The sequence below is a fragment of the Watersipora subatra genome, chromosome 11 (genome assembly GCF_963576615.1).
Source record: "Watersipora subatra chromosome 11, tzWatSuba1.1, whole genome shotgun sequence".
NCBI lineage: Eukaryota > Metazoa > Bryozoa > Gymnolaemata > Cheilostomatida > Watersiporidae > Watersipora > Watersipora subatra.
The window spans coordinates 3497219-3522478 of record NC_088718.1 but is presented as its reverse complement, the minus strand read 5'-3'; the positions used below and the strand labels follow the sequence as shown (position 1 = coordinate 3522478).

The following is a 25260-nucleotide window of genomic DNA, read 5'->3' as shown; positions in this document are numbered from 1 at the left end:
TAGGTGTACAATAAATTATGGCGGGTTTTAATGATAACTCATGAAGAATTTATATAAAAAATCATGTTGCTTTTTAGCAGTTGGATAGGCTTATAGATCAAAAACAATTTTGTTCAATTGAGACTACCAAACTGAGATGTGATTAGTTGGTATGTCTCATATGACTAGTAAATCTTCTAGTTACGTTCTTTATTACCGGTGCCATTTTTCAACTCAGCTATTCAAAGCAACAAAAGCTGCTTTTCCTCTTTCTCCTGCAGATATTTGTGTATTTTGGTTCTCTTTCTTCATGACTTTAAATTCCTATGGTTTCCTTCGCTAACAAGAAGTCACTATTTCAGGTAAGTGCGATGACACTCCTCGATGTAGCAAGCCTTTCTAATTAATGCTACGACTGAAAAAAAGGCCTATTTCTCTTTAGTGAACTCTAATATTATACATTTTCTCTAGTTTAAGCTAGATTATTATTTTCTTGCCATGATTATCATCATACGATACCAGAAGATCTTATCGTGTCATTTAGAAAGCGAGCCGTCACGCGAGCGCAGATGTTAATAACTATGATTAATGTTTAATTCTGCTGATATATAAATGGACTGCCCGCAACACGGACACATTTACTGAAGGAAAAGAGCAATAACTACAGGATGGGTCTCAGATGGCAGTTATTTGTATCTTTCTCATTGGTGGCAGCATTTTGGAATTGCTTTGGTAAGTTTATCGCTTTAAACATGCAGTTTAATTCAGTCGTATAACGTTGGCAGGTTGTCAAAAAAGTGGTAGATCCTAAAACATAATCAAACCACTAATGTTACCAGCACTGAACTGGGGTTAATAGATCTCTCATGTTTGTCAACTCTGGAATGATAGTGAAAGTCGATAGATGTCTAAGCTGATTTTAACAATTCAAACACTAAATATATACAGACATCAATGCAATGCAGTTCTCTGTCTAAACTAATATTGAATTAATACATGTATTAGTAAAATAAATCAAGTTAAGATTAATAAACTATAGAAACTCTATTTAAGATGAAATTTAAGTTTTGTGACTAGAATGGAGACGTGAATAGTTGTCTTACCCATATATTCACAGTGTCTCGTGTCTAGGGGTGAGACAGGTCTAGAGAGAAGCAACTTCTAAGTAACTATTCACATTGCAAGCTTTACATTTCATGAGAAGTGACATCATCATTCCTGTCAGAGGTTTACTATTTCTGCAGTTCTGCAAGGAGTATGAGATTGTGTGCGATCTTGTAAATATTTCTGGTTGCATTCAATTTTTCAAATATTTCTTTTTAAATTTGAAAGTCAACTCTTACGTATTTAACAAAATAATTTTTCTATTACTACTTTGTTTGTCAATAAAAGTGGACATCAGTCTATGGTCTTAAAATATGATAAAAAGCATGAAGTTTTTTTAGATTCAAACTTTATGCTATCTGTAAGATTTTGGTGATCTGAGTTTTGGATTTCAGCAGATTCTTATTTGGTGTGTTAATAGTAGTTTAATCTATATTAGTAACTTGGTGCAAATAGCAATTTTAGGTTCAGATGCCATTCATGTTATCATCAGTTGTCTTTCTAGAAATCCATCCTTAAATATAAACTTGTACAAAATTTTAATAGATTTTATCAGAAGGTTTCGCTATTTTCTATCATTTCTGTTTGTTTTTGATAATTGAGGTGATCTGACTGCCAAGTTATTTTAAGATTAAAATCGACAAAACATGATCGCAGTTGAAACGCTCGAAAAAAAAATATGTGTGAAATGACATCACTATTTGTTATTGTTAGTATAGAAGATATCAGCTATTGTGTTCAAGTGGCAGCATTACTCGCCTTTATTCTGTCAGTCTCTTAGCAACTATAGACATCATAATTGGTGTTTTCACTTGATCTGTTTTAACCGCATCAAATTTTGTCGATTTTAATCATGAAACACCCTGACAGTCAGATCACTTCAAACAACAACAATAATTACAAAGGATAGAGAAATACCAATACTCGCTAATAAAATGTACTAAATTATTGTGCAAGTTATTCTTTAACCCATTTTGCGCAGATTAAATGATCTAGATTGTTTTGGCGTGAAAGTTGTCACCTTATGCCAAGAATAAATGTACTCAAGAAGAGACAAATATGTAAATCGTTCAATTATTTGGTTGTATTTTTTGTAATGTAATCTCTATTTATGTTAGCCTTACTTTTTGACCTTGTTTTGTTGCCTCGGAGACACTTATAAAAAACTTAGATAAGTTTTAAAAGTTTTTTTCCAAAATCATAGTCTGTCAACATAGAGTTGCGGAGTATATGGTTTTATGTCTGCAGTAACAGGGTTGGATCCTTGGCCCATTGTAAAAAGTTCTGGAAGGACTATCACAGCAGAAGCTGGAGACTCTGTGATGCTTGAGTGTGAAGTAGAGAATGTTCCCAGGAAGCTCAAGGTATGAGTGTTTTTGTCATAAATCCAATAAACCTAGAAGAACAAGACAATAATATGCTTTTATTTGAACTATGAATAATGTAACTTTGTTAACAATGTAGCTCTACTAATGGTGTAACTCTATTGATAGTGTGGTTTTACTTATAGTGTAGCTCTACTAATGGTGTAACTCTATTGATAGTGTGGTTTTACTTATGGTGTAGCTCTACATATAGCGTAGCTCTACTAATGGTGTAACTATATTAATAGTATAGCTCTTCTAAGGGTGTAACTCTATTGATAGTGTAATTCTAATCATAGTGTAACTCTATTGATAGTGTAGCTCTACTAATGGTGTAACCCTATTGATAGTGTAATTCTAATTCTAGTGTAACTCTACTTATAGTGTAACTCTATGGATGGTGTAGTTCTAATCATAGTATAACTCTACTATCAGTGTATCTCTATTATTGATGTAACTCTATTATTAGCGTAACTATACTAATAGTTTAGTTCTATCAGTAGGGTAGTTTTATTGTTACCAGTTTTCTATGGAAAAGAAATACGTGAGGATATGCTATATTCAGCTTTTGATATAAATGATAGTCTTCCACATTGATTACACTAGGCGTACTTGCTAATGCATTGTTCTTATTGGTTAAGGTTTGGCAAAAAAGTTTTACTCTGTCTTACATTCCTGTCTTGTACCCTAAAGTTCACATAGCTTCTCTGTCAGTTTCCTGGCAGTTTTGCATGTAAACAGTAACTAATGTGAACCAAGCTGAAAGACTTTTATTCTTTTGTGTTATCACAGTTTATTAGGACTCAACAGATAAATAAAAGCTGTCATACTCATGCTTCAGTTTGACTCACTTAGTCAATAAAGGTAGTCACACCAATAAAGGTAGTCACACTCATGCCTGGGGTTGACTCACTCAGTTCTTTGAGGTACCATTTCATCATACTTGTTGCTTCATACAGTTAACTAATTGTCTGACTAAATCAAACAGCTGCGATTATTTTGTCATCCAATAAGGAGCAACATCTAAGAAGAGATTTGTAAATTTTTGTATATTTTACGGCTATTGACTAAATTTACAATGAGTGGCAATGTTATTAATAGAAATTTTAGTTTTTCAACAAAGAGTTCTAATGTCAATCTACAGCTAATCTGAATGCAGCGGGATTCGATCCCACTACATTCAGAATAGTAGACCAACACTAGCACCTGAAACAATCAACCGTTTGTTAAACTAATAGTGCAGGTGTTTAATCTCTGTGCTTTATCAGTCCACCTGACAATCTCTTACGGCACACTGCACTGACTTATAGTGATGTTAAAATATCAGTTGCTCATATTTTTCTAAATTATTTCAATTAGGTTGTACATTATACTGTTTACCATCAGCTGTAGTGTAGATCACTGTCTTTAACAAATAGCCTAGCATCGTCAATTGCTGACCCTTTTGGCTTCTCTAAAACAGACTTATGCACAGATACTAGACAATCATCTTTTGAATGAACTAGCAGAAGACTCGGAATTGCTGGGATTTCCTTATTTCCAACCAGATAGCCCGCAGCAACCGGGTATAGATTTTCAACACAAATTGCTACATTATTTTTGAAGGCATTTATTTATTAAGACAGTTATCTTAATTATCTTTAATGCATTTTTGTGTTTCTAATAGGATAGATGTTGGCGCATTTATATGGAAAACGAAAGTTCTAAATTTGCCAATCTAGCCTAGCATTGTTTGAAGTTGTCTGCTTTTTCACATTAAAATTATGAGTCGTAGATAGCACATGAAGCTCTGGAAGTATTTTCTTATAACTCTGGCCTTTACTCTCTTATTATAGTACAGATTATTTTCATGACATGTTAGGGTGGTTGAGTAGTGCAGATAATAAAGTTTTGGTTTACTAAGCAGAATGTCATGAGTTCTAGTCCACCGCTGAGCAATCTTTTTTGAAGCACTTTAATTACTACGTCTATTTTTTCTTCAGTGAGACAGTATTAAGCAAGTTTACATGTTCATAGTTTTATAGGTATATACGTAGAAAATAGTTGACATAGGCAAAGACATGTAGACACATGTAGTAATCTTTAATCTAAAATTTGATTTAAAAGTTAGTTGAACTAGATCATTTATTGAAAGAACGAGACGGCTAAATTAAGGCCAACTAAAGGGTTACAGCAGACATCTGTTCTTTTAGGTTTAAGTACCAGCAGATGATGCAGTCTACCAAACACGTAAATGTCATTTTATTCAAAAAAAAACAAAATTTTAAATTATTCTGTTAAAAAGAAAGAAACTTAGCAAATTGTGTTATTTTAATCAAAATATGGCTCATATTTTGATTTTGGCACAGTTATATGCCCGGAAACAAGACTACATTTATGTAGTGGTATATTGTGAGTTATCTCCTTTTCTTTTAGAATACTCAGACTAAATACGTATTATGTAAGTTGTCTCCTACTACTGTTTAAGATTTTTTAAATTTAGAATTTACAAACCTGCAGTAATTTGTATAAATTACTTAAACAGTTTCAAAACGTTAGACTGATTATAGCTAAATTGTTTTATAGTTTTTCAGACTTCGGTTTTCTAGGTCAAGTGGGAACGGTGCAAACGCTTCAACTCAGTTGGTAGGTGCACAGCCTATTCAGGTATTTCTTCCCGTGACAAGGTTAAGTATGCAAGAGATTATGGGATGCGTCAGGAGGGTGCTGAGATGTATATATTGTATATATATGACATCCAGCCCAACCAAGCCGGCACCTATTTCTGTTCAATTAGAACACGGATATATGCCCGGACGGAAGACTACATTCATGTGTTGGTATATCGTGAGTTATCCCCTTTTCTTTTGGAATACTCAGTCTATAATTTGTATTATGTAAGCTGTCTTCTCTTTCTTAGAATACCTATTTAACATGGCATGCCAAGAGTTCTTTTATACTTTCCTAGGACTTTATTAATTTTTATGTTACAATCGTGCTTCGGCGTACAAGCTTGATGCGTCCCAGAACTGAGCTCGTATGTCAATTCTCTTGTATCTCAAAGCAATATTTCTTATATAAAGTAACTAAATACAAAGGAATCTGTAATCGCTTTCTAAAAAAACACCTAAACTGGTATACTATAATAAAAAATGAGTTTGAAGTCAGCCTCAACCGCAAATATAATACTTTTTGCTTGAAACCAAAAATGAAAAATGCTGCCTTATTCCGAAAAATGACCTCTTTGGTGAAAAATTCCATATTTGTTGTTTTCTTTATAACTGAGAAAACCGAAGCTTAGCAAACTGAAATTTTGTTCTCCTAAATAAATTAAAGTCAAACGATCAAGCGATGAAAAGTTAAAAATTTAAGAGCCATTGTGGTTTGAGTAATTGCTTTGTTCCGCTGCATGTAAATAGCAACATTAGTTTATTGTTGTTGTAATTGGCTTGTTTAGATGCTTAAAAATGGAAAGTATTTAAATAATTTCATCTCTAAGAATTATTGGAATTCATTTCCTACTTTTTCATAGAAAAGCCAGTGATAGACAACATGGAAACCACTTCAGACCTAGTGGCTCGTGAGGGCGATGCTGTTACACTGGATTGTTTAGCATCGGGTACACCAGAGCCACTCGTCATGTGGCAAAGAGCCGGGGCTAGAGTTATTCCAGACGTTGGATATCATAAGCTAGTAAGTATTTTTGTATACTTTTTTCTTTAATAAAAGACATATTATTATTTTATTGACTAAAATAGTATAATAAACAATACTGAATATATCATATACTAATTATTACTTCAGCCCGATATGCACAGACATCCTCTCGGCAGCACTGAACAGAACCGTCTTTGACACTTGAGAGCCAACAAGACTTGAAAAACAATTTTTGTTGGAAGAAAATTCTAAACACGAAAAGTTTTGCCATGTCATCATCAGCTTTTGTATCAAGTACCAAGCTTTACCTATAGTCAACCATATTAGTATAAAGCATGTCGTGTACCTAAGAGAAATACGCAAAGCCTAAGAGCTTGGAAAAAGGTTAAATTAGAACAGCCATTTTTATCAAGTAGTCATTTGAGACCGAAAAGCTCTTTTTGTGGTATTTCTGTTCATTTATTTATTAACAAGCATTACATTTATTAAATGTAAAGAATTGTCTTCTTTTGATTGGCCGCAGTAAAAGCAGAGTTTAAAAAAATCCAGACGGAGTTTTGAAACCAAATATTTTAACAAACTGGTGAAAGGCACTCTGCATATGCATATGAAGTTTGTATGAAATCAGCCAAAAAATGTGGAAATGCATAGCATTTGGACATACTGACACACGCCCACACAGACACAGACACAAGCAATGACAAAGTGTGCTTTATTAATATAGTGTATGATACAGAAAATTACAGAATAAAAATACTGCCGTTTAAGGTGTTCAAAAGTGAAACTTGCCGCTGTTCATGGTAAAATGACACCGCATACACTTCCTGTTGAGCCCTTATTAGTTGACTAGCTCTGAATGCTCAGTGTGACTCAGGCGATAAAAAGTTTTTGCAAAGAAAATTTATTTTTAATACATATACAAAATTTACCATTCTAATTTTCAAATGAAGGTGTCTGTCTATTTTTGTGTGTGCTATAAGTTTACTTAGGTTTATGCTATATATACATATATTTATAACATTTTGGGGAAGTCTGGGCACATATGTTTTTTTCTAATAATTCAAGTGCGCTAGCTGAAGCCTTAGTATTTTAACCAATCGCCATTAAAGACTGCCAGATGTAATAAGTATGTCAACAATTATTCCATAGTATGGGAAGGTGACCGTGTGGCATAGTGGTACGGGTGCTTGTTTAAAAAACCGGTGTTTTGAAGTTCAATATCAGTAAGAAGCAGTTATTTCGTTTCTATAACTTTATTGTCATAGCTGGACATACGAATAACAGACCAACAAATGGTTAGATATAGATAGATTACCACAATAAAATTATCTTTTTAACATAAAACACTAACAATAAGAGCTTTGATTAATTCTTCAGCAAGTCCATTATTATATGGTCATAAATTTATGGGAATTATTTGATTACCAATTTTAGCAAACTCTGTCTGATTGCATATTATAGACTGCGTACTCTCTCTGATTCATGTTTATTTAGTAATACGTACATGGGGTTGTCCTCTATAATTAAATATTTTTTGGCGCGATAAATGGCCGTCTTGTTTTTGGAAAAAAGACTAAATTAGCATTTATTTGGTTTCTCTCAATTCTCATGATGGTAACCACAATGTCAAATTTCCTCCTATTTAACATTTAGCTTGACAAAAGCAGATTTCTACAAACGTAGCGTCACCAGCCATCTAACGTATTTATAACAACTGTCTAAATTTTTGCAGGTTGTAAAGAGAGTTTCTAATTGTAAATTGAAGTCAGAGTTTGTTGTTGATTGATTTCCCAGACTGCTATAAATGATCTGAGATGTAATCGAGCGGCTGAAATTATATTATATTAGTAGGGTGATTTATATTATATTTTACAGAATAAAAGCCTCACGATAGCGAGTTGTGATCAAGATGCAAAAGGTCTGTATGTTTGCACTGCATCGAACGCGTATGGAAAAACTATCCGAACAATCTCTGTTGACTGCTTAGGTAAGTTTTTACAAATTTTGAAACTTTGAAAACCTTTATTTACCTTAACAAATCTATCAAAGCAATTTCAACTCAATACAAACACTAGAATCACCCATTATTATTGTATCTCTCTTCTCATTCCCGTATGAACAGAGCGAAAATGTTCTCTATGTTTAACACTAGGCATATGTCAATGTATACAACATTACCAATGTTATATACATAACAATGTATATAACTATTTTTGTTTTAAATTTTATCTGTGTAGCATATGTTAGACTATCTGTATAATTTGTCATTGATGTCAATTTTCTATGGTGACAAAATTAATTATAAATTAAAATGAAGCAATTACAATCTGAGAAGTCTATGCAAAGTATATGAGAAGTATCTGGAAAGTTGGTAATACGGTTTAAGGTCAGAGGGTTTGTTTGTATATACAAGACTAGGCTTCAAAGTGTTAAAGGATGCAAATGTGAAAGCATAATTGTCATACAAAAACATCTTTCAAGTTTTTATAATTTATGTGTTTACATGTGGTGAGTATTGCCATGCAGGATCAACCATTGAAGCATGAGTTGTTATGATTATGTTGGTCAGAATCAAAGCAATATATTATAAATATAAACAGTTAAATATAACAATTCCTTTTGCAAATTAAAATCACGAGCTGAGGTTACATCAGCTCATCAAATCTCTTTCATCAGCGTTACTGCTGGTACTTGCAATGATTGATAGCTGTAATGAAATCACTCTTTCAAGGAAAAATTATTTAAGAAAACAACAAAACGCATTTTATAATTGAACTTTTGTTATGGTACAAGAACTTGAAAAAATTTTTGCGAAAGTTTTAGTTTGATGACACATCTGTGTTTTGTATTATGCATAAGTTTATTATTTAATTAAACACGCCTGCTCAGTTTGAGAATGTAAAACCAAAATCATAGCATTATTTTTTGGCAAAACAAACAGGGCAGATTTATTACAGCTGGTTGTAGTATTTGCTATATTATAAGTAATAGTTCCCTGGTAGTTTAGAGTGCCATGAGAGATTGTCAGGTGTGTTGATAAAACACAGAGAATAAGTGTCTGTGCAATTGTTCTTCATCTCAGTGCAGGGGATACAGGGTTGGTCTACCAAGTTGAAAATCAAGATTTCAAATCCTGTTGAAAGCAATCTTTTTCCTAATATGTTTGTGCGGCTTCAGACAGTAACGACTCTTATTATAGTAAAGATAATAAAGAAAAAGATTAATATTTCATTTATTAATAATAATAATATTAATATTGATATCTATTTATTAATAATATAGTTTTTGCTGTAAATTTTAATACAGTAAACTTTGAACTTACTTGGTGATGAGATTTAATCTTTTATGCAAGCTTTAAAAATTTAATGATTTTTTAGGGAAAATTGTTGAACTCGCAATTAGCCAAAATCAGTTCATCAAATTAGTTTTAAACATAATTCAACAATGAAGTGTGCATGAGTGAATCGATTTTCTGATACAGCTGGGGCTGGTCACGCTATTAAGCCAGTTTAGACAAACATAGCTTTAGGGCTTTAGGAAATTAGGCTATGATTAAACAATGAACTGAATAAATATACTGGTACTAATGGGCTAGTCACAAACATAACCATAAGAACTTAGGCTACATGACCAGGATTAAAATCAATTTTAATCTAAATCAGTTTTCATGTTAACTTAAGTATATAATTTTCATTTTCTGACCTCCAAGTGAAATGAGGTTATGATGGTGTCTTGCCAACTGGTCATTTAAAGCAAAGAATCATTTCATCAACTGAATGCTATGAGATGCATTACATTGAAAATAATTCACTTCCCTGAGCAAAGTGAGAAAGAATTTGCTGCATAGCAAGTATGGTACATAACAAATTTGAAAGTATAAACTAAAAAATTTTTTATTTGCTCAATTCTCATCTCTCTAGCTTTCCTAATGTCTAAAATATTTTATTTGACTGAAAAGAATTTAAATCTATTTATTCCTGAGTAAATATAACTTGTGGCAAGTGGTTGTTTAGTTTATTTAAGAGCTGAAGTCTATGAAGTTTTATATGGAGTAGAACTAGTTTGGTTAAAATCTTTTTTACAAATTAATTAAATTTTATTTTCGTTTAGTGTATAGAAGTATTATAACAAATCAAGTAAATTTTCAAGGGTCAAAATTGTGGCCTGCAATAGCTCAGTTGGTAGAATGGAGGACTGTAGTGGGATGAAGGAATCTTTAGGTCACCGGTTCAAATCTGGTTTGCAGGACTGTTTTTTTCTACTGCGAATTGGACTCAGTCGACAAGCATATAGTTTTTTTACAAATCAAGTAAATTTTTAAAGGTAAAAGCTGAGGTGTGCAGTAGCTCATTTGTAATAGTGGGGGGGGAATGTGAAGGTAGAGTGGGATCCTTAGGCCACTGCTTCAAAGCTGCTTTGCAGTAGTTGTTTTTCTGTTGGGGATAGGACTCATTAAACCGTATAGTACATGTTTGAGTCATGTGTGACCCACTCGACAGCGCTATTTAATCTGACCAAATCAGATAGCAAATTTAATAACAGATAATCTCATTCAAGTCAGCTGAGACTTTTCTTCACTCCGACTGCGTAACCATAGAAACAGTTTCATGATAAATTATACAATAAGCTACAGTGATATAAAAATGAAATTAACCTTACAAAGTGTAAAAATAGAATCGATGTTGAACGACCACCAAAAATGACATTGACAAATATACAATAATACCCCTAGTAATTTATTACCCTGATCTGATTACTATGTTACGATGTTGTCTGATTACTAATCTTTTTAAAAATTCTCAATATTTTCCGCGGTCAGCCTTTCTTTGAAGATGGTTTCATAACACTGTTGTCAGATACAGCTTGAACAATAATAACTCTTTTTAAGCAATACATCTTCATTTTTAAGAAATGCGTAGCATTGTACTTGATACCATTAATCCACAATAGCTGGAAAGAAAAGATTGATTTAAAATAATAATTTCTGTAGTTTCATGTGTGGTGATAACAATAATAATAATAATGGAATAATTAATAATAAATGGAATAAATAGAAAAATGGAATAATAAAGATAAAAAGGAATACATTCACAGGCTCATGAAAGTGCTGAAATCAAAGCTGACTGCTGGAAATATCATTACCGCTATCAATACATAGGCTGTGTCCCTGTACAGATACGAAGCAGGGATTATTCAGTGGACGAAGGCTGAGTTACAGCAACTGGACAAAAGAACACGGAAACTGATGACAATGCATAAAGGTCTTCATCCAAGATCTGATGTAGATAGAGTATATGTTGAAAGAGACCAAGGAGGAAGAGGATTAATGAGGGTTGAGGAAACTGTAAATTACGAAAGTCACAGTCTGAAAAAGTACACAGAAGGCAGCCCAGTCGAATTTATAAGAACAGCGGGTAAGATCATAAATACCAACAGTGAAGATGGAAGACAAGAGTATAGAAACCATCGGAAAACTGAACGAAAGCAAAACTGGCATGGAACAGTTGCCAATGAACGGACAACATCTAAGGCAGACAGAGGATCAAGCAGCAAAGGAGACATGGCAATGGATGAAGAGGGGATGTCTCAAACGAGAGACTGAAAGCCTCATCATTGCTGCCCAGGATCAAGCATTAAGAACCAACTATAGGAAGGCCAAGATAGAAAAGTCAACAAACGATCCAAAATGCAAATTGTGCAAGCAGAAAGATGAAACGGTGTCCCACATAGTCAGCGAATGCAGTAAGATCGCACAGACAGAATATAAAGGGCGGCATGACAAAGTGGCCAGTGCAGTGCACTGGAGCATATGCAAGAAACATGAGTTGCCCCACACAGAAAAATGGTACGACCACCGTGCAAAAGCTGTATTGGAGAACGAGAAAGTGAAGCTGCTATGGGACTTCAACGTGCAGACAGACAAGGTTATCGAAGCTAGAAGACCAGATCTGATACTAATAAACAAAGAAATCAAACAGTGTCAGGTCATAGACATAGCAATACCTGGAGACACAAGGGTAGTACAGAAGGAAGATGAGAAGATTGCTAAATACAAAGAGCTTGGGTTCGAGATAAACAGACTGTGGAAGGTGAAGACCGAAGTGATACCAATAGTAATTGGTGCACTCGAAACAATATCAATGAGGCATATAGCATACTTGGCGGAGGTGGGAGTGAACATGTCTTTTGAGACTATACAGAAAACAGCCATCTTAGGAACAGCTCACACTTTGAGGAAGGTCCTCTCTTAGTGGAATTAAAGAAGATGTTGGCCTTTTGTTAAGACACGGATTCAACACGGACTAAAACCAGTCACCTACCACCACACGACTGTGAAGAAAAACCTTTACACCAACAACAATAATAATAATAATGGAACAGCTCACATAATAATTAGTAACAGCTCACATATTTAGGAAGGTCCTCTCTTAGTGGAATTGAGGAAGATGTTGGATCGTTTAGCCTTTTGTTAAGACTCGGACTCATCACGGACTAAAACCAGTCACCTACCACCACACGACTGTGAAGAAAAACTTTTACAATAATAATAGTAGTAAAAATAATAATAATAATAATAGTAATAAATAATAATAATATTAGATTCTGTGGCCTTTTGTTAAGGCCCGGACTCAACTTGGACTAAAACCAGTTACCTACCCACCACACAATTGTGAAGAAAAACTCTATTTACAGTAATAATAATAATAATGACGGTAATAAAGAGAATGTATTGGTGTTCCTGGCTCTCCACCAAATTGATTTTGCTGGAGGTTAACCAAATCTCAAAAATTCTGGTCACATGAAAGAACTCGGTGCATACATAGAGCTGGGATAATTTTAGAAATATAATTTAGAATTCCACCAAAGGAAAAAACTCATCTATCTTTTGTTTAGCTCAACGATTGTGACAAACTTTCTGCTCAGGTACTAGAAACACTCACTGGAAGTAAACCTATCTTTTAATAAAATCTTAGTGTTTAGTTTGTATGAAGTCACCTCTCTCCATGGTTCAGTTTTAGAAGAGTCCACAGTTGCCAGTAGATACCGAGGTACTGCTGTAAATATTTGGTGTTATGTTGGGTGTGCTCAGCAATTGCACATTTGTTGGAAGGCAAACACAATTTTATTTTTTATTTTGATCTTGCAAGTTCGAGACTCCTAACAAATACATTGTTCGGTGTTGAACATTGGGTGGTCATACCCTGGGCATGGCTCTCGTGGGGAATTGGGAGAGAGAGCCTGGGACACATAGCAACACGCGGGGAAGACAACTCTAAAAGTCGACTTCTGCAGTCGCTAATATCACAATCGTTATTTCCGAAGGAGTATCATGTGACGGTCTTTTTTATGATCTTCGCGAGTCTTATGTATTATTTTTAATCTGAATTGGTAGCAAACAAACGCTGGTTGGTAAGTATGAAATGTCGGTTGCATAATAAATCAATCACGGGAGTTATATTATTTCAAATGTTTAATTAATTAGGTTTTGATTCAATTATAATCAAAAAATAAATCTATTGAATGAAATATTTTCACAATAACAATACAAATGAATAGCAATAGAACAACAAAAATGAATCACACGCTGCTAGTAAAGAAAAGTTTATCTAGTAAAAAGTAATCTCAGTTTTATTTTACTCGCGAGTATTGCTATTACTTGCGATAGTTATTGTGAACAACTCGGGCCTACCACTGCAAAACGGTGCCATCTGAAAGCAAATACTCTTTCCAAAGCCAGTAGGAAGAACTATAAATTAGTCAAAACCTACAATAATATGTTGTAAAGCTTGAGACTGTTTTGGTCTCAGCGCAGACCTGCCAACCCAAAAGTGGGGCAATGCGTGAGATTTGGTTTTGGGGCAGTTGATGTATCAATGATAGTATATATAAAGTTGTGGAAATTGGTGCAAAAATCTCACGCATTTCTCACGCATTTTCATTTTTTATTTGGGGTGATTGCATGAGTCTCACGCCCAATGCGTGAGAGTTGGCAGGTATGTCTCAGCATGACTATGCCTAGCTTTGATAGACGATTTTTGAATCGCTCCATTTTTTATCAGTAAATGAAATGAAACCGCAAACGTGAAAACGCAAGAAAATAGTAACCTATGGTTCTTATCGTTTTGTAATCAAACGGGGTATTGCATAACTACCTAGTCTATCAAAAACATAGGGCCTTTCACTAGATCAAGTCACATTACCGTGACGATAGACTTTTAAACGCGCCACATCTAATACATCGTGAGATCTGAATCTATCGACACGCTTTCATTAGTATCAGTCTGAGCGTCATATGTAACATATGTCGCTCGTTTTGCCGAAGTTATCTTACCTTTTTTTGCTATGTGTCCCAGGCTCTCTCTCCCAATCCCCCACGAGAGCCATGCCCAGGCAAGGGTGGTCACATGAGAGATGACTGGAGAGATAAGAATACAATGTATAAGGAATTGTGCATAGTTGAACATGTGACACCTGGCATCTGTCCAAGAGAATAGATATGGTATTATCAAAGTAGGCCAGCCAAGATTTTGCAAACCGGTTATTGCTCAGACATAAAACATCGAAACATTTGGTTTCAAATGTATGTTTGTGTTTGTTATATATACAGCTTTTTTATATACAACTTTTTTGCTTTTTTTGTCGCAAAAATAATTGCATTTTCTTTGTGTAATCAAACAACATTTTAAGACATGTTTATAAAAGTAGGCTATTTTACATTTCATCCATAGTTTTTTAGTTTTTACAATATTAAAAGTTTAAACTTGGTGGAGAAAGATATAACCATAGTCAGATATAGAACAAAGATATGTACTGATAAAAAGTGATGAATGTTGAACCTAGTTAAAACTGGTTATGTAATCGTTCTACCTTATGTAGGCAACTTGTTTTATTGAAGTCCATGAAACCTGTAAAATGGTTGTATACATATTTGTATAAGATAAAAATAGGTGAAGTTGCAGATCTAATGGGTGAAAGCTTGAATCATTCTTATTGCTTTCTTCTCTTCTCTGCTTTGACCCCATTAATCAGATTATCAATAGATGAGATAATCAGAGCTTATGTATTGAGATTCAATTAAGGATAAAACTAAGAGGTATGGTTTTATGTCTCTCGCCTACATTAATAGCATTTTATAAATTCCTCTAGGATTCCAGTCCAGGAGAACTTTTCACCGGGTTGACCTCCTTTATATTCAAATGGCTAGGGTATCCATAACAACCTACACTAACTATAAGAACATTGGTAGACATTCTTAACAGTGTCCGACGGTGTTTTCTTACGCTTCATGATGTGATAAGGCAGCTAATTCGGCTGCCGTTTTCAAGATTCAGCTCATGTGTAACATAATCATGCTTTACATACAAATATCTTTTGTTAAACCTTGTGTCCAGTTATAGCAATTAAAACCTAGCAATGAAAAATTTGCACAGCATCGGATTTGATCTCAGGACCTCTGGATCCAGAGGTGGCAAACATAACCATTAAATTACATGGAATATACCAATTCCATCATGCTAATAGTCATTACATTGATTAAGATACTCATGTCTAAAGCGTTTGCTTGGGATTATTAACTAGTACTGCTAACCATTACATGTAACGATTGTTAAGCTGACCCAAAACATACATGTAGGTATTGTTTTAGTAAAGATTTTAGTAAATATTTAGCTTTCCAGGTAAGTTACTTGAATTCATTAGGTAATAATTTTATTACCTGGGCAATGTTGCGCATTTGGCTAATATTAAGTATAAACTGATAACTGCTGATAGCAGCTAACACTTTTTAAAGTTACCTTTCAGCAAAACCAGTTTTTAAAGAATACATCTTGCAATTGTATGAGCAGTTTTTTATAAAATTTAATCCTCACATTGATATAAAGACCCGTTAATTAAAGCCGGGAAATACATCAATTCGCAATAGATCTGTAATATAGTAGCATGTAATTTTTAATAGCCTTTGTAAATATACTTCTAACAATATTTTGCAATAACAGCATTGATGATTTATTCTTTTAAGGAAAGCCAAGTGTTCGTCCCACTACTAGCCACATATACCAAATGGTTGGATACCAGACTAAACTCACATGCACTATAGAGTCATCTCCCTTGGCTACCAACTTTTGGTGGACGAGAAATGGAGAGATGATAACACCTGACAATGGAAGGTATGTTAGTTGTTTGATAGTGGGAATGTTTTATACATCACTGAATATTAGTTTTTATAACTTGCACACACATGACTATGGTTCCCTTCAAAGCACGAAACTAATTTCGAGCTTAAATTTTAAAAATGGGTTGGGATTTTGCAAGTTTTAATTCTTTGTGTTCAACATGGTTGCCAATTAACGTAACCAGCATGGATTTAGGACAATGACATGCTGACTGAACTAATTGGCAGCCATGTTGAACATTGTGTGTATAATTAAAAAAGTGTCACACCGATGATTCCAACTTCCTTCTTTGACAGCATTAAAAAAATGAGCAGCATTCATATTATTTGGGTTTAGTTACATGGGGGTTTATCCACTAATTGGTGGCCGTGTTGAACAGTGCAAGTATAATAAAAAAAGTATCATACTGATGATTCATCCATAGAAAGCGTTCATATTCATTTGGTTTAATCATGGTGAAGTGTATTCACTAGTAACTTAGAATATAGAATTCTGACGATTACTTCACTCCCTATAGTTAGGTGGAGCAAAGAATATGTATTGTCTTGTGTAGGTACATAACTGGTAACACGCGTGCAGCACTCGGAAGGGTCATTTCCAAGCTAGTCTTAATAAAAGGAGTAGTAGCATCGGATTACACTGCCATATACTCGTGTCATGCAGAAAACTTTTATGGAGTTGCTTCCTACAACATCACTATAGAAGGTGAGAGCAGACAACTATTTTTACTGATTTTACATAATGTTAGCTATTTAATAATACGGTAATAGATTTAATATTACAGTAATAGTTAAGTGTTGTGAAAGGAGTGTCATAACTGTTCAACAAGTTAAATTTGGTACTTATAGACTAGTATGTTACTATTTAAAATTATAATTTATGGAGTTTAATATCGCTCAACAAGGTTAAATAAAGAAACTATAAATATGAGGCAGGGTGGTTCAACTCAATCAACCCCAATTATATGCAGTTCAAGTTTAAATTCTTCAAGACAAGTTCACAGTGTTTAAAGGATTCAAAGGCCAAAGTTTAAACAACACCTTGTATATGTCATGACTCCTTCATTAGCTTATTTGTGTAAGTATGCAGTGTCTATCATCTCAGATACAGTATTTGTATTTTAATGTAGAGTAAACTGGTACACTACTTTTAAAGATATTGTAGAGACTTTTTTTAGTTGTCTCCTCATGTACAAAAATCATTACACATTACACAATATTGACACTTATTATAGTGCATTTCATAATGTGTTATGCTATGTTATTATTTTTTATTTTATCCTTTTGAACTAAAATTGTATTATTACATCACTGTATGTATATCATATTATATGTTTATGTGATTTACACACTTGTTGCCTAACTGTTTCTGTGGGCCTTGGTCAGACAGTGATTTCTGCTTGTGCTAGCTTTATCTTGACTGATTGCATTATCAGTGACCAATGCAGAAATGCTATCTGGAATCTGACTGTCTCTCTTGTCGAGGTTTTTCTTAAAGTCCCCCTAGTAAACTTTATAATTTAAAATGTTATAATAATAAGATAATCAAACAAAATATAATAAAAACTAAATAGTTTCATTACTTTTAGATATTTCTTGAAAATTAGTTTTTACACCTTTGAGCTAAAAGTGCAGTCTGATAATAGTATTATATTTAATATTTTTAAACAGACTTTAATCAGTTTTAATTTTATTCATTCACTTTAGTAAAATGTGAAGATTTTGTTTCAAATGCCACTAGTTCATTGTCAACAGGAAACTGCTAGGACCATATTTTAGAATTCTAGACTTTGGCATTACTCGTCGTAACTTCTGCCTACATAATTTTCTCTAAGAGACTCTCAACAATAAAACCACTTGATTTTGTTGTTTATATGATTGTAGTTTTTAGGGAAGAGTTTCCATCAGATACATAAACGTAGTGCTACTCAGTTGGCTAGCTTTAAGTGACTAAACTTCGAAAAATATTTTTTTGATAGTAAAGAATTTTGAGAAGTTCATTAGAGAGTTAAACATATTTGAAACTCATTGTTTTAAACTTGACAGTCCGAGTTGATGGCTAGTGGAAGATAAATCTTATCACATCATTATTAATAATACTTTATTAATAATACGATTATGTATTGGATATAGATAACACTCTGCATGCATATGCTACAGTTTATATAGTTCAACTAAAATCTTTGTCATTATTTACAAATAGAACAGACTATAAAATACCATTTATACACATATTTAAATTATTACAAATCTTTTTACATTTGAGTTTGTCAAACATTGTAATGAGTAGATATATTGGCAGTAAAACATCCAATCCGTCCCTTACTATTCACTAAATATAAATATAATGTTACATCTTTTTAAATGCTATTTTATATATAATTGTGTTTGTTTAGTTAAGTGTTTTTATTATTATATGATTTTGTATGAGAGTTCATTTTTTCTTGTCGATAGCTCTTTTCAATAATATTAAAATTAATAATTGTTTCAAATGTGTCAGGCATTTTCATTCTCATGTAAACAATATTTTATATGCAATATAAAATAATATAAAAATACATATTTTATATGCAATATATTTTCATTCTTATGTAACCAATATTTAGAAAATCAGCAAGCATCTGTTACAATATTTTTATTATAAAGCTGATCAGCCTCATGAGAATATATTGATTATTAGAAGAATAAGGAATGACAAAGGAAAATTGGTCAATTTCATCCTTACGAATGTTTACACCATGGTTTCACCTAGACTCGTTTTTGTAGAGTCAAACACACCCCAGTCAATGGAGGGAAGGCTACTCCAAGCATCATCAGCATCTCATGCAAGCTTTTTGTCCTTTCTGTATATTTTCACCCTGTGCCAGTTGGTTAGTTGAAACGGATGGGTGGCAATGTATAGGGGTAGACTTGGCTGACAGAATGTTGCTGTACAACGTGTCTATGTACATCTGTTCAATTTGAACTTGGATGTAAGTTCTCCTTGATTGTTTTGTGATGTTAGATTCTTTGTAATACTTTTAAAGATATCACTGGTTAGCCAAATTGTACAATGAATGGGCTAGGGCCACTAAGGGAGTTGTTTTCCCATTGTGAAGACTAACCCAATTGTCTACTGAGCTGGTTGGCACATTTGAGAACCAGCCTTTTTGCTTTGCTCACTTTGTAAAAGAAACTTTTTATGTTGCTCAGTTTATTCAAGTGAAGCTTTAGAGACCTGAGCTACATATAGCTGCATAGAATTGCTACATATAGCTATTGACAATGTTTTTTGCAGATATTTAAACTGACTTAGAGGCAAGCTAAAGTAGTGTGTATTTCTCGAGCTAATTTTTTGGTTTCTGTTAAGTTTTGCTTCTGATGCATGTTTTGATTACCACTCCAGCACTTGTAGCAGTAGTGAATTTATGTATTTTTTAAGTTTCTAGTTTTAATAAAAATTCCTTGATTTTTAAAAAGTTTTTAGTGGTTAAAAAATTCAATATGTTGATACTGGCTTATAGCTCATATTAGAAATGCATCAAAGTTATACCAATTGATTGACTTATGAAGTGAGACCACCAACTCTCTTGATACTACTGATACATTGATATACTGATACATTGATACATTGATGCATTGATACATTGATACATTGATACACTGATACACTGATACATTGATACATTGGTACATTGATATATTGATACATTGATACATTGATACATTGATACATGATACATTGATACACGATACAATGATACATTGATACATTGGTACATTCATACATTCATACATTGATGCATCGATACATTGATACATTGATACGCGATACAATGATACATTGATACATTGGTACATTCATACATTGATACATTGATGCATCGATACAGTGATACATTGATACATTGATACATTCATACATGCAAACATTTATGCATTCATACTTTGATGCATTGATGCGTTGATACATTGATACATTGATACATTGATACATTGATACAGTGATACACGATACACGATACACGATACAATGATACATTGATACACGATACATTGATACATTGATACAATGATACATCGATGCAGTGATACATTGATACATTGATATATTGATACGTTCATACATTCAAACATTTATGCATTCATACTTTGATGCATTGATGCGTTGATACATTGATACATTGATACATTGATACAGTGATACACAATACACGATACAATGATACAATGATACATTGATACACGATACATTGATACATTGATACATTGATACAATGATACATCGATGCAGTGATACATTGATACAGTGATACATTGATACAGTGATACATTGATATATTGATACATTGATACAGTGATACATTGATACAGTGATACATTGTTACATTCAAACATTCATACTTTGATGCATTGATGCATTGATGTGTTGATGCGTTGATACATTGATACATTGATATATTGATAAATCGATATATCGATATATTGATAAATCGATATAACGATATATTGATAAATCGATATATCGATATATTGATAAATCGATATGTTGATACACGGATACATGGATACACGGATACACGGATACACGTATACACGGATACACGAATACACGGATACACGGAAACACGGATACACGGATACACAGATATCATGTTTTCCAGGTTGCAATGTTTTTGTCATTCTGTGTATGTTCCTATTACTTAAAAGATCAAATCTTTGTAGAACTTTTGTATATTCCGGAATACAATGAGATTTTCTCACTCACTGGCATTTGTGTACGGAAATAGAACTTGAATAAATATATTGCCAAGTCCATTACAATATTTTCCATAAAGGGGTTGTGAATTTAATTGTACGTAAAAGAATACCATGGAAAAAATGATAAGTGTGAAGCAAAACACTTTTTTTGAGTTATACCTGTGTTAGTTACACTGTTTGGGCTAATAAAAAGTGTTGCTGTCCTATAACAAGGCAGTTGCTATGAGTTCAGCAACGAACGTTCTGTATACCAGGAACGGCTTGATTTTGGCAACAACTTTTTATGTCATGTTTTAATTTACATCGTATCAATCAACGTTTGCTTCAACATCAGATTTATCCTATTGTCTTCAACTTGGCTGATAATCTTTCATAGTGTCACCAATAATGTTGTATAGTCTCCTTTTCCATCCATACGAGATGGCAAACATTTGAAAGTTTTGTAATTGGCTGTTCAAATCTTAATAAGCCTAAAGAAGAATCCAAGAGCCAATTCAGTTGGTCATCATCAGCAATTTGTACAAAATTTTGAACTATTGACCCTTTAAATGTCATTTACCATTGTTACATCGCTCATTAGGGGTTAAGCGAGATTGGTGCAAGACTTAGAGTCTGTCATGCGAAAACAAAAGTTTTAGGGTTGTTCTGGAGCAATATTGTTTGTGGTAGTAATAAATACTGTGGCATAGTTTATGAATGTTTACAAGGAAGCTAAATCTGCATGCAATTAAATTTGCACTATATAATTATGCTTACCTTGCACAAGAAGAGATAAATCTAATGACATTTTCATCACGTTTTTGTAGCAGTGGTGAAACTGAAATGCTAGTAGCAATAAATTCGTGCCTCTGGTATTAGCTGTCAGTTGATATTATTCAAACAATGACTTGCCATGACAGTTGCTCGCGTGAAATTTTCGAGACTATTGAAATATTCAAAAATACATCAAAATCTTTTTATTTTTGTCAGCGTTGCAGTATCTGAATAGTGTCATTAACAATTTGACGAATTTGACGAATTTAAAAAGTTGGCAATAACAGTACCCATATTGAATCCGAAATCGTTCTGTTCTTTTCAGAGCTTCTTGGAAACAAATGAGTTGCTCAGCCAAGGGTCTGAGATGTGCTGTCTTGATCGTTGTGTAAAAACTAGCTATTGCCAACCTCACAGACAGATTAATGTTTCATTAACACTTTTTCAATATATAAAACTTTTCTGCCAAAAAGCTTACTAATGATGTCTAACAGTCTCATAAAGCTTCATGTGATGTTGTTTTGTTGAATATCTCTGTAGAAAATGCTCACCTACTACCAGTAGATGGTTCAACAGAGGATACAGTTTACATGATACATGGAGGGTGGAGTTCTGTTCGGTAGCGGCACAACTTCGCAAACGTATCAAATCCAACCTGTCTAAACTTGTCGAGCTGCCAGCGCTAACCAGTGACTCATAGAACAACCTTCTAGTCTATTGCAATGTAATATGTTTTATATTTATTTTTTTAAGTTATTTGTTCTTTCCTTAGGTAATGTTTTGTTTGTATTTTTGCAAGTTGTTATTTTTTGTTAGGTGATCGTGTCAAATCTTTTTGGATCCAAACAACTGAAGTATTATATATGGCCCGCTGTTTACTGGCTGCCAGATACCAAACCTAAATATTCTTGAATACAAAAAAAAACTTTAATTTCTTTCATGCTTAAAACATTTAGTTAAAACTAATACTTGAAATCATAAAAATGATCCTGTCATGGCTTGGAGATTTTTCGTGCTGTAGCGTGTTACTAATTTCTGTATCAACAGTCTTTCCATCTTGACTCCTTTGAACTCAGATAACTTTTTCAATCAATCTTTTGCTACAGCTAAGCTGCTTGTGTTCACTAGACTTTAACATTTAGTTACCAAACGTCTCAAGAGCCTCTCAAGCAGCACAGCCATAATAACCTAAGCCCACACAGGTCAGCCATGAAATCTTGATAAATTATCATCCAGACACTCTTAAGGGTTTCACCAAATTTACAAGTGCTCCCATTATCTAAGCATTATTTATTGCACTCAACCTGTATGAACAAATTTAAATTCAAATCGGATGGTTCTGTTCAAATTGCTGGAAGTCTGTTGTTGCTCAATTCTGCTTATGGTTCTATGGCTAAACTTTGGTTAAAATCACCATGATTAGCCTGAGGATATGGGATTAGAATATTCATGTTGTGAAAAAGTTTTGAACTGGATATGAAAACTAGTCAAAGATTTTTTATAACCTGGTAACAAAGAGTCTTTACGCTCCTTTGCCAAACATCCTTAGGTATTAATGTCTGTGAGAGCTGCCATTACAACTGTTTTAAGTATATATTGGCAGTCTATTTTGTGTATGAAAACATGACAAGTATTTTTCTGTTGCTAAGTTGTATTGTTATTTTAATAACAAGGTCCGTCCATTTGTTATTGCCTAGCCGTGTTTCTGAATTGCTTAGGATATCTGTCTATTAGTGAGCTATATATAACAATATTTTACAAATAAACTTGTGATTGACCACAAATAGTTGTAATACATGTTTGCGCATTCTTGTTTCATCACTGTTAGTTGGCAGGAATTATTAGTCGCCACCCATCCTTACTTCAAGTCACGTTTCATCATCCAGTTTCCTTAACCCTTCAAGTAAATAATGTAGAACAGGACGTGTGACTACTTGAGTGTCTACAATATGAAACACTCACCTGTTGACACTGGCCATCATCTATTTATGGAAACAACCTTAATCAAAGGTTTAGGAACTTTTTAAGCCTATCTAGATGATTTTCACATAGCTTACATTAGTGTTGTGTTTTCAGGGAGACAGAATTGATGGTTTATCATGATCTACCGAGATGGTAATATGTAGATCTTACAATAATACCATATAAAACTATGTTATTTAATAGAATTGTGAAAACGATAGGCGTCAGCCAGACTGTACTGACAACAGATGACAAGTTTAAAACTAAAGAAGCTTGCAATATTTTTTGCCATGAAATAGCATGGGGGGACTCAAGTTAGAGTTCTACATGGTATGAGGTCTGTGAGAGAGCTTTCTCTTTGAGCCGCTTGACAAGGGAGCTGCCAGCTAGGTCACTCATGAGCAGACATTCTATGAGTATGTCACTCGGAGTGGATCACTCTATGAGAGGGACATTCTATGAGTGGTTCATTTTATGAGTGGTCCAATTTGTGAGTTGGACATTCTAAAGGCGTGGTCACACGATCACCGAATCGACGTAGGATCGGTTCGGAGGCTGGTTCGGTTCGTGGCACATGTCACACGGCATCCGAAGTAACTTCGCTTCCTAGATACCATACGTATAGAGATAGGACATGGTTTCATTAGTAGTTGTTATGTATTTGAGTTAAATATATTTCTATTGTAAACAAAAAACTTTGAGGAACAATTATAATTACACAGCAGATTTATTAGAAGATCGTTCAGCTGCTCAAAATAAATCACTCGATACAAAAATTTTGTCAACCCTTCCCATCAACATAATTATATTTTTTTATTAACATATGAATGTTTTTCTATGCTGAGTACATAACAAACAAAAACATTCTTTATCATAGTAATGTGGTTTTACATAAATTAATCGGTCAACGATACTTCATCAGGATGAATATGACACATTACTTATATTCTACACGAAAGAAAATCACAACCATTCTCTTACATTTATGCAAAACTTAAGTGCAACATCTTACATTTATGCAACACATTCACAAGTCCGGGTGAACTTTGTCATAAATTGCTTCATGTTGTTTATTTAACGAAATAAAAGTATCGTCCCATTTCTTTTTTAACTTTACTCACACGCACGTAAGGAGAAATGTGAAGCGTGCTCGCTAGTATTCTAGAAATTTAACCAGCCAATAAGAGCAAGGGTTCGGCCACGAAATTTCGAGCAGTACCGAAATGGTTCGTTTCGGCTTGAAATGTCTTCGGCCGAACTTTTTACAGCTGAGAGCGACGTCGTTTTGCGTCATTTAGTTCGGTTCGGTGCTCGTGTGACCACGCCTTAAGAGTGACCCACTCTATGAGTGGGCTGCAGCTTGCGAGAGAAGAAAAGTGGTATGTGCCACTTTTCTGGGGTTAAAGGCATCATTTGCAATTGAAGTCCCACTAAAAATTTCTTCTCAATTGGTCATTTAATTCCCATGCAACGTGTTTCAAGTTATTGGCAATGCCATCCCTCTAACTTCGATAAACCCACTACAAAATGCTATTGCATTTGCATCTTTGC

General features: G+C 33.7%; 1 protein-coding gene across 1 annotated transcript; it reads left to right on the top strand.

The window, feature by feature from the left end:
- Positions 1-679: 679 nt before the first annotated feature.
- Positions 680-19631, top strand: LOC137408346 (lachesin-like). The gene is made up of 8 exons (XM_068094843.1): positions 680-711; positions 2332-2447; positions 5036-5273; positions 5959-6119; positions 7959-8070; positions 16102-16249; positions 16809-16960; positions 19021-19631. The coding sequence occupies exons 2-8, from the start codon at positions 2406-2408 to the stop codon at positions 19131-19133; spliced, it is 966 nt and encodes a 321-aa protein (XP_067950944.1). The 5' UTR covers positions 680-711; positions 2332-2405; the 3' UTR covers positions 19134-19631.
- The last annotated feature ends 5629 nt before the right edge of the window (positions 19632-25260 follow it).

Bases quoted from the DNA above. Each gene is read 5' to 3' on its own strand.
- LOC137408346 (XM_068094843.1), top strand. From the start codon at position 2,406: ATGCTTGAGTGTGAAGTAGAGAATGTTCCCAGGAAGCTCAAG. The intron at 6,120-7,958 runs GTAAGTATTTTT...TATATTTTACAG, and splicing joins ACGTTGGATATCATAAGCTA to AATAAAAGCCTCACGATAGC. The intron at 8,071-16,101 runs GTAAGTTTTTAC...TATTCTTTTAAG, and splicing joins AATCTCTGTTGACTGCTTAG to GAAAGCCAAGTGTTCGTCCC.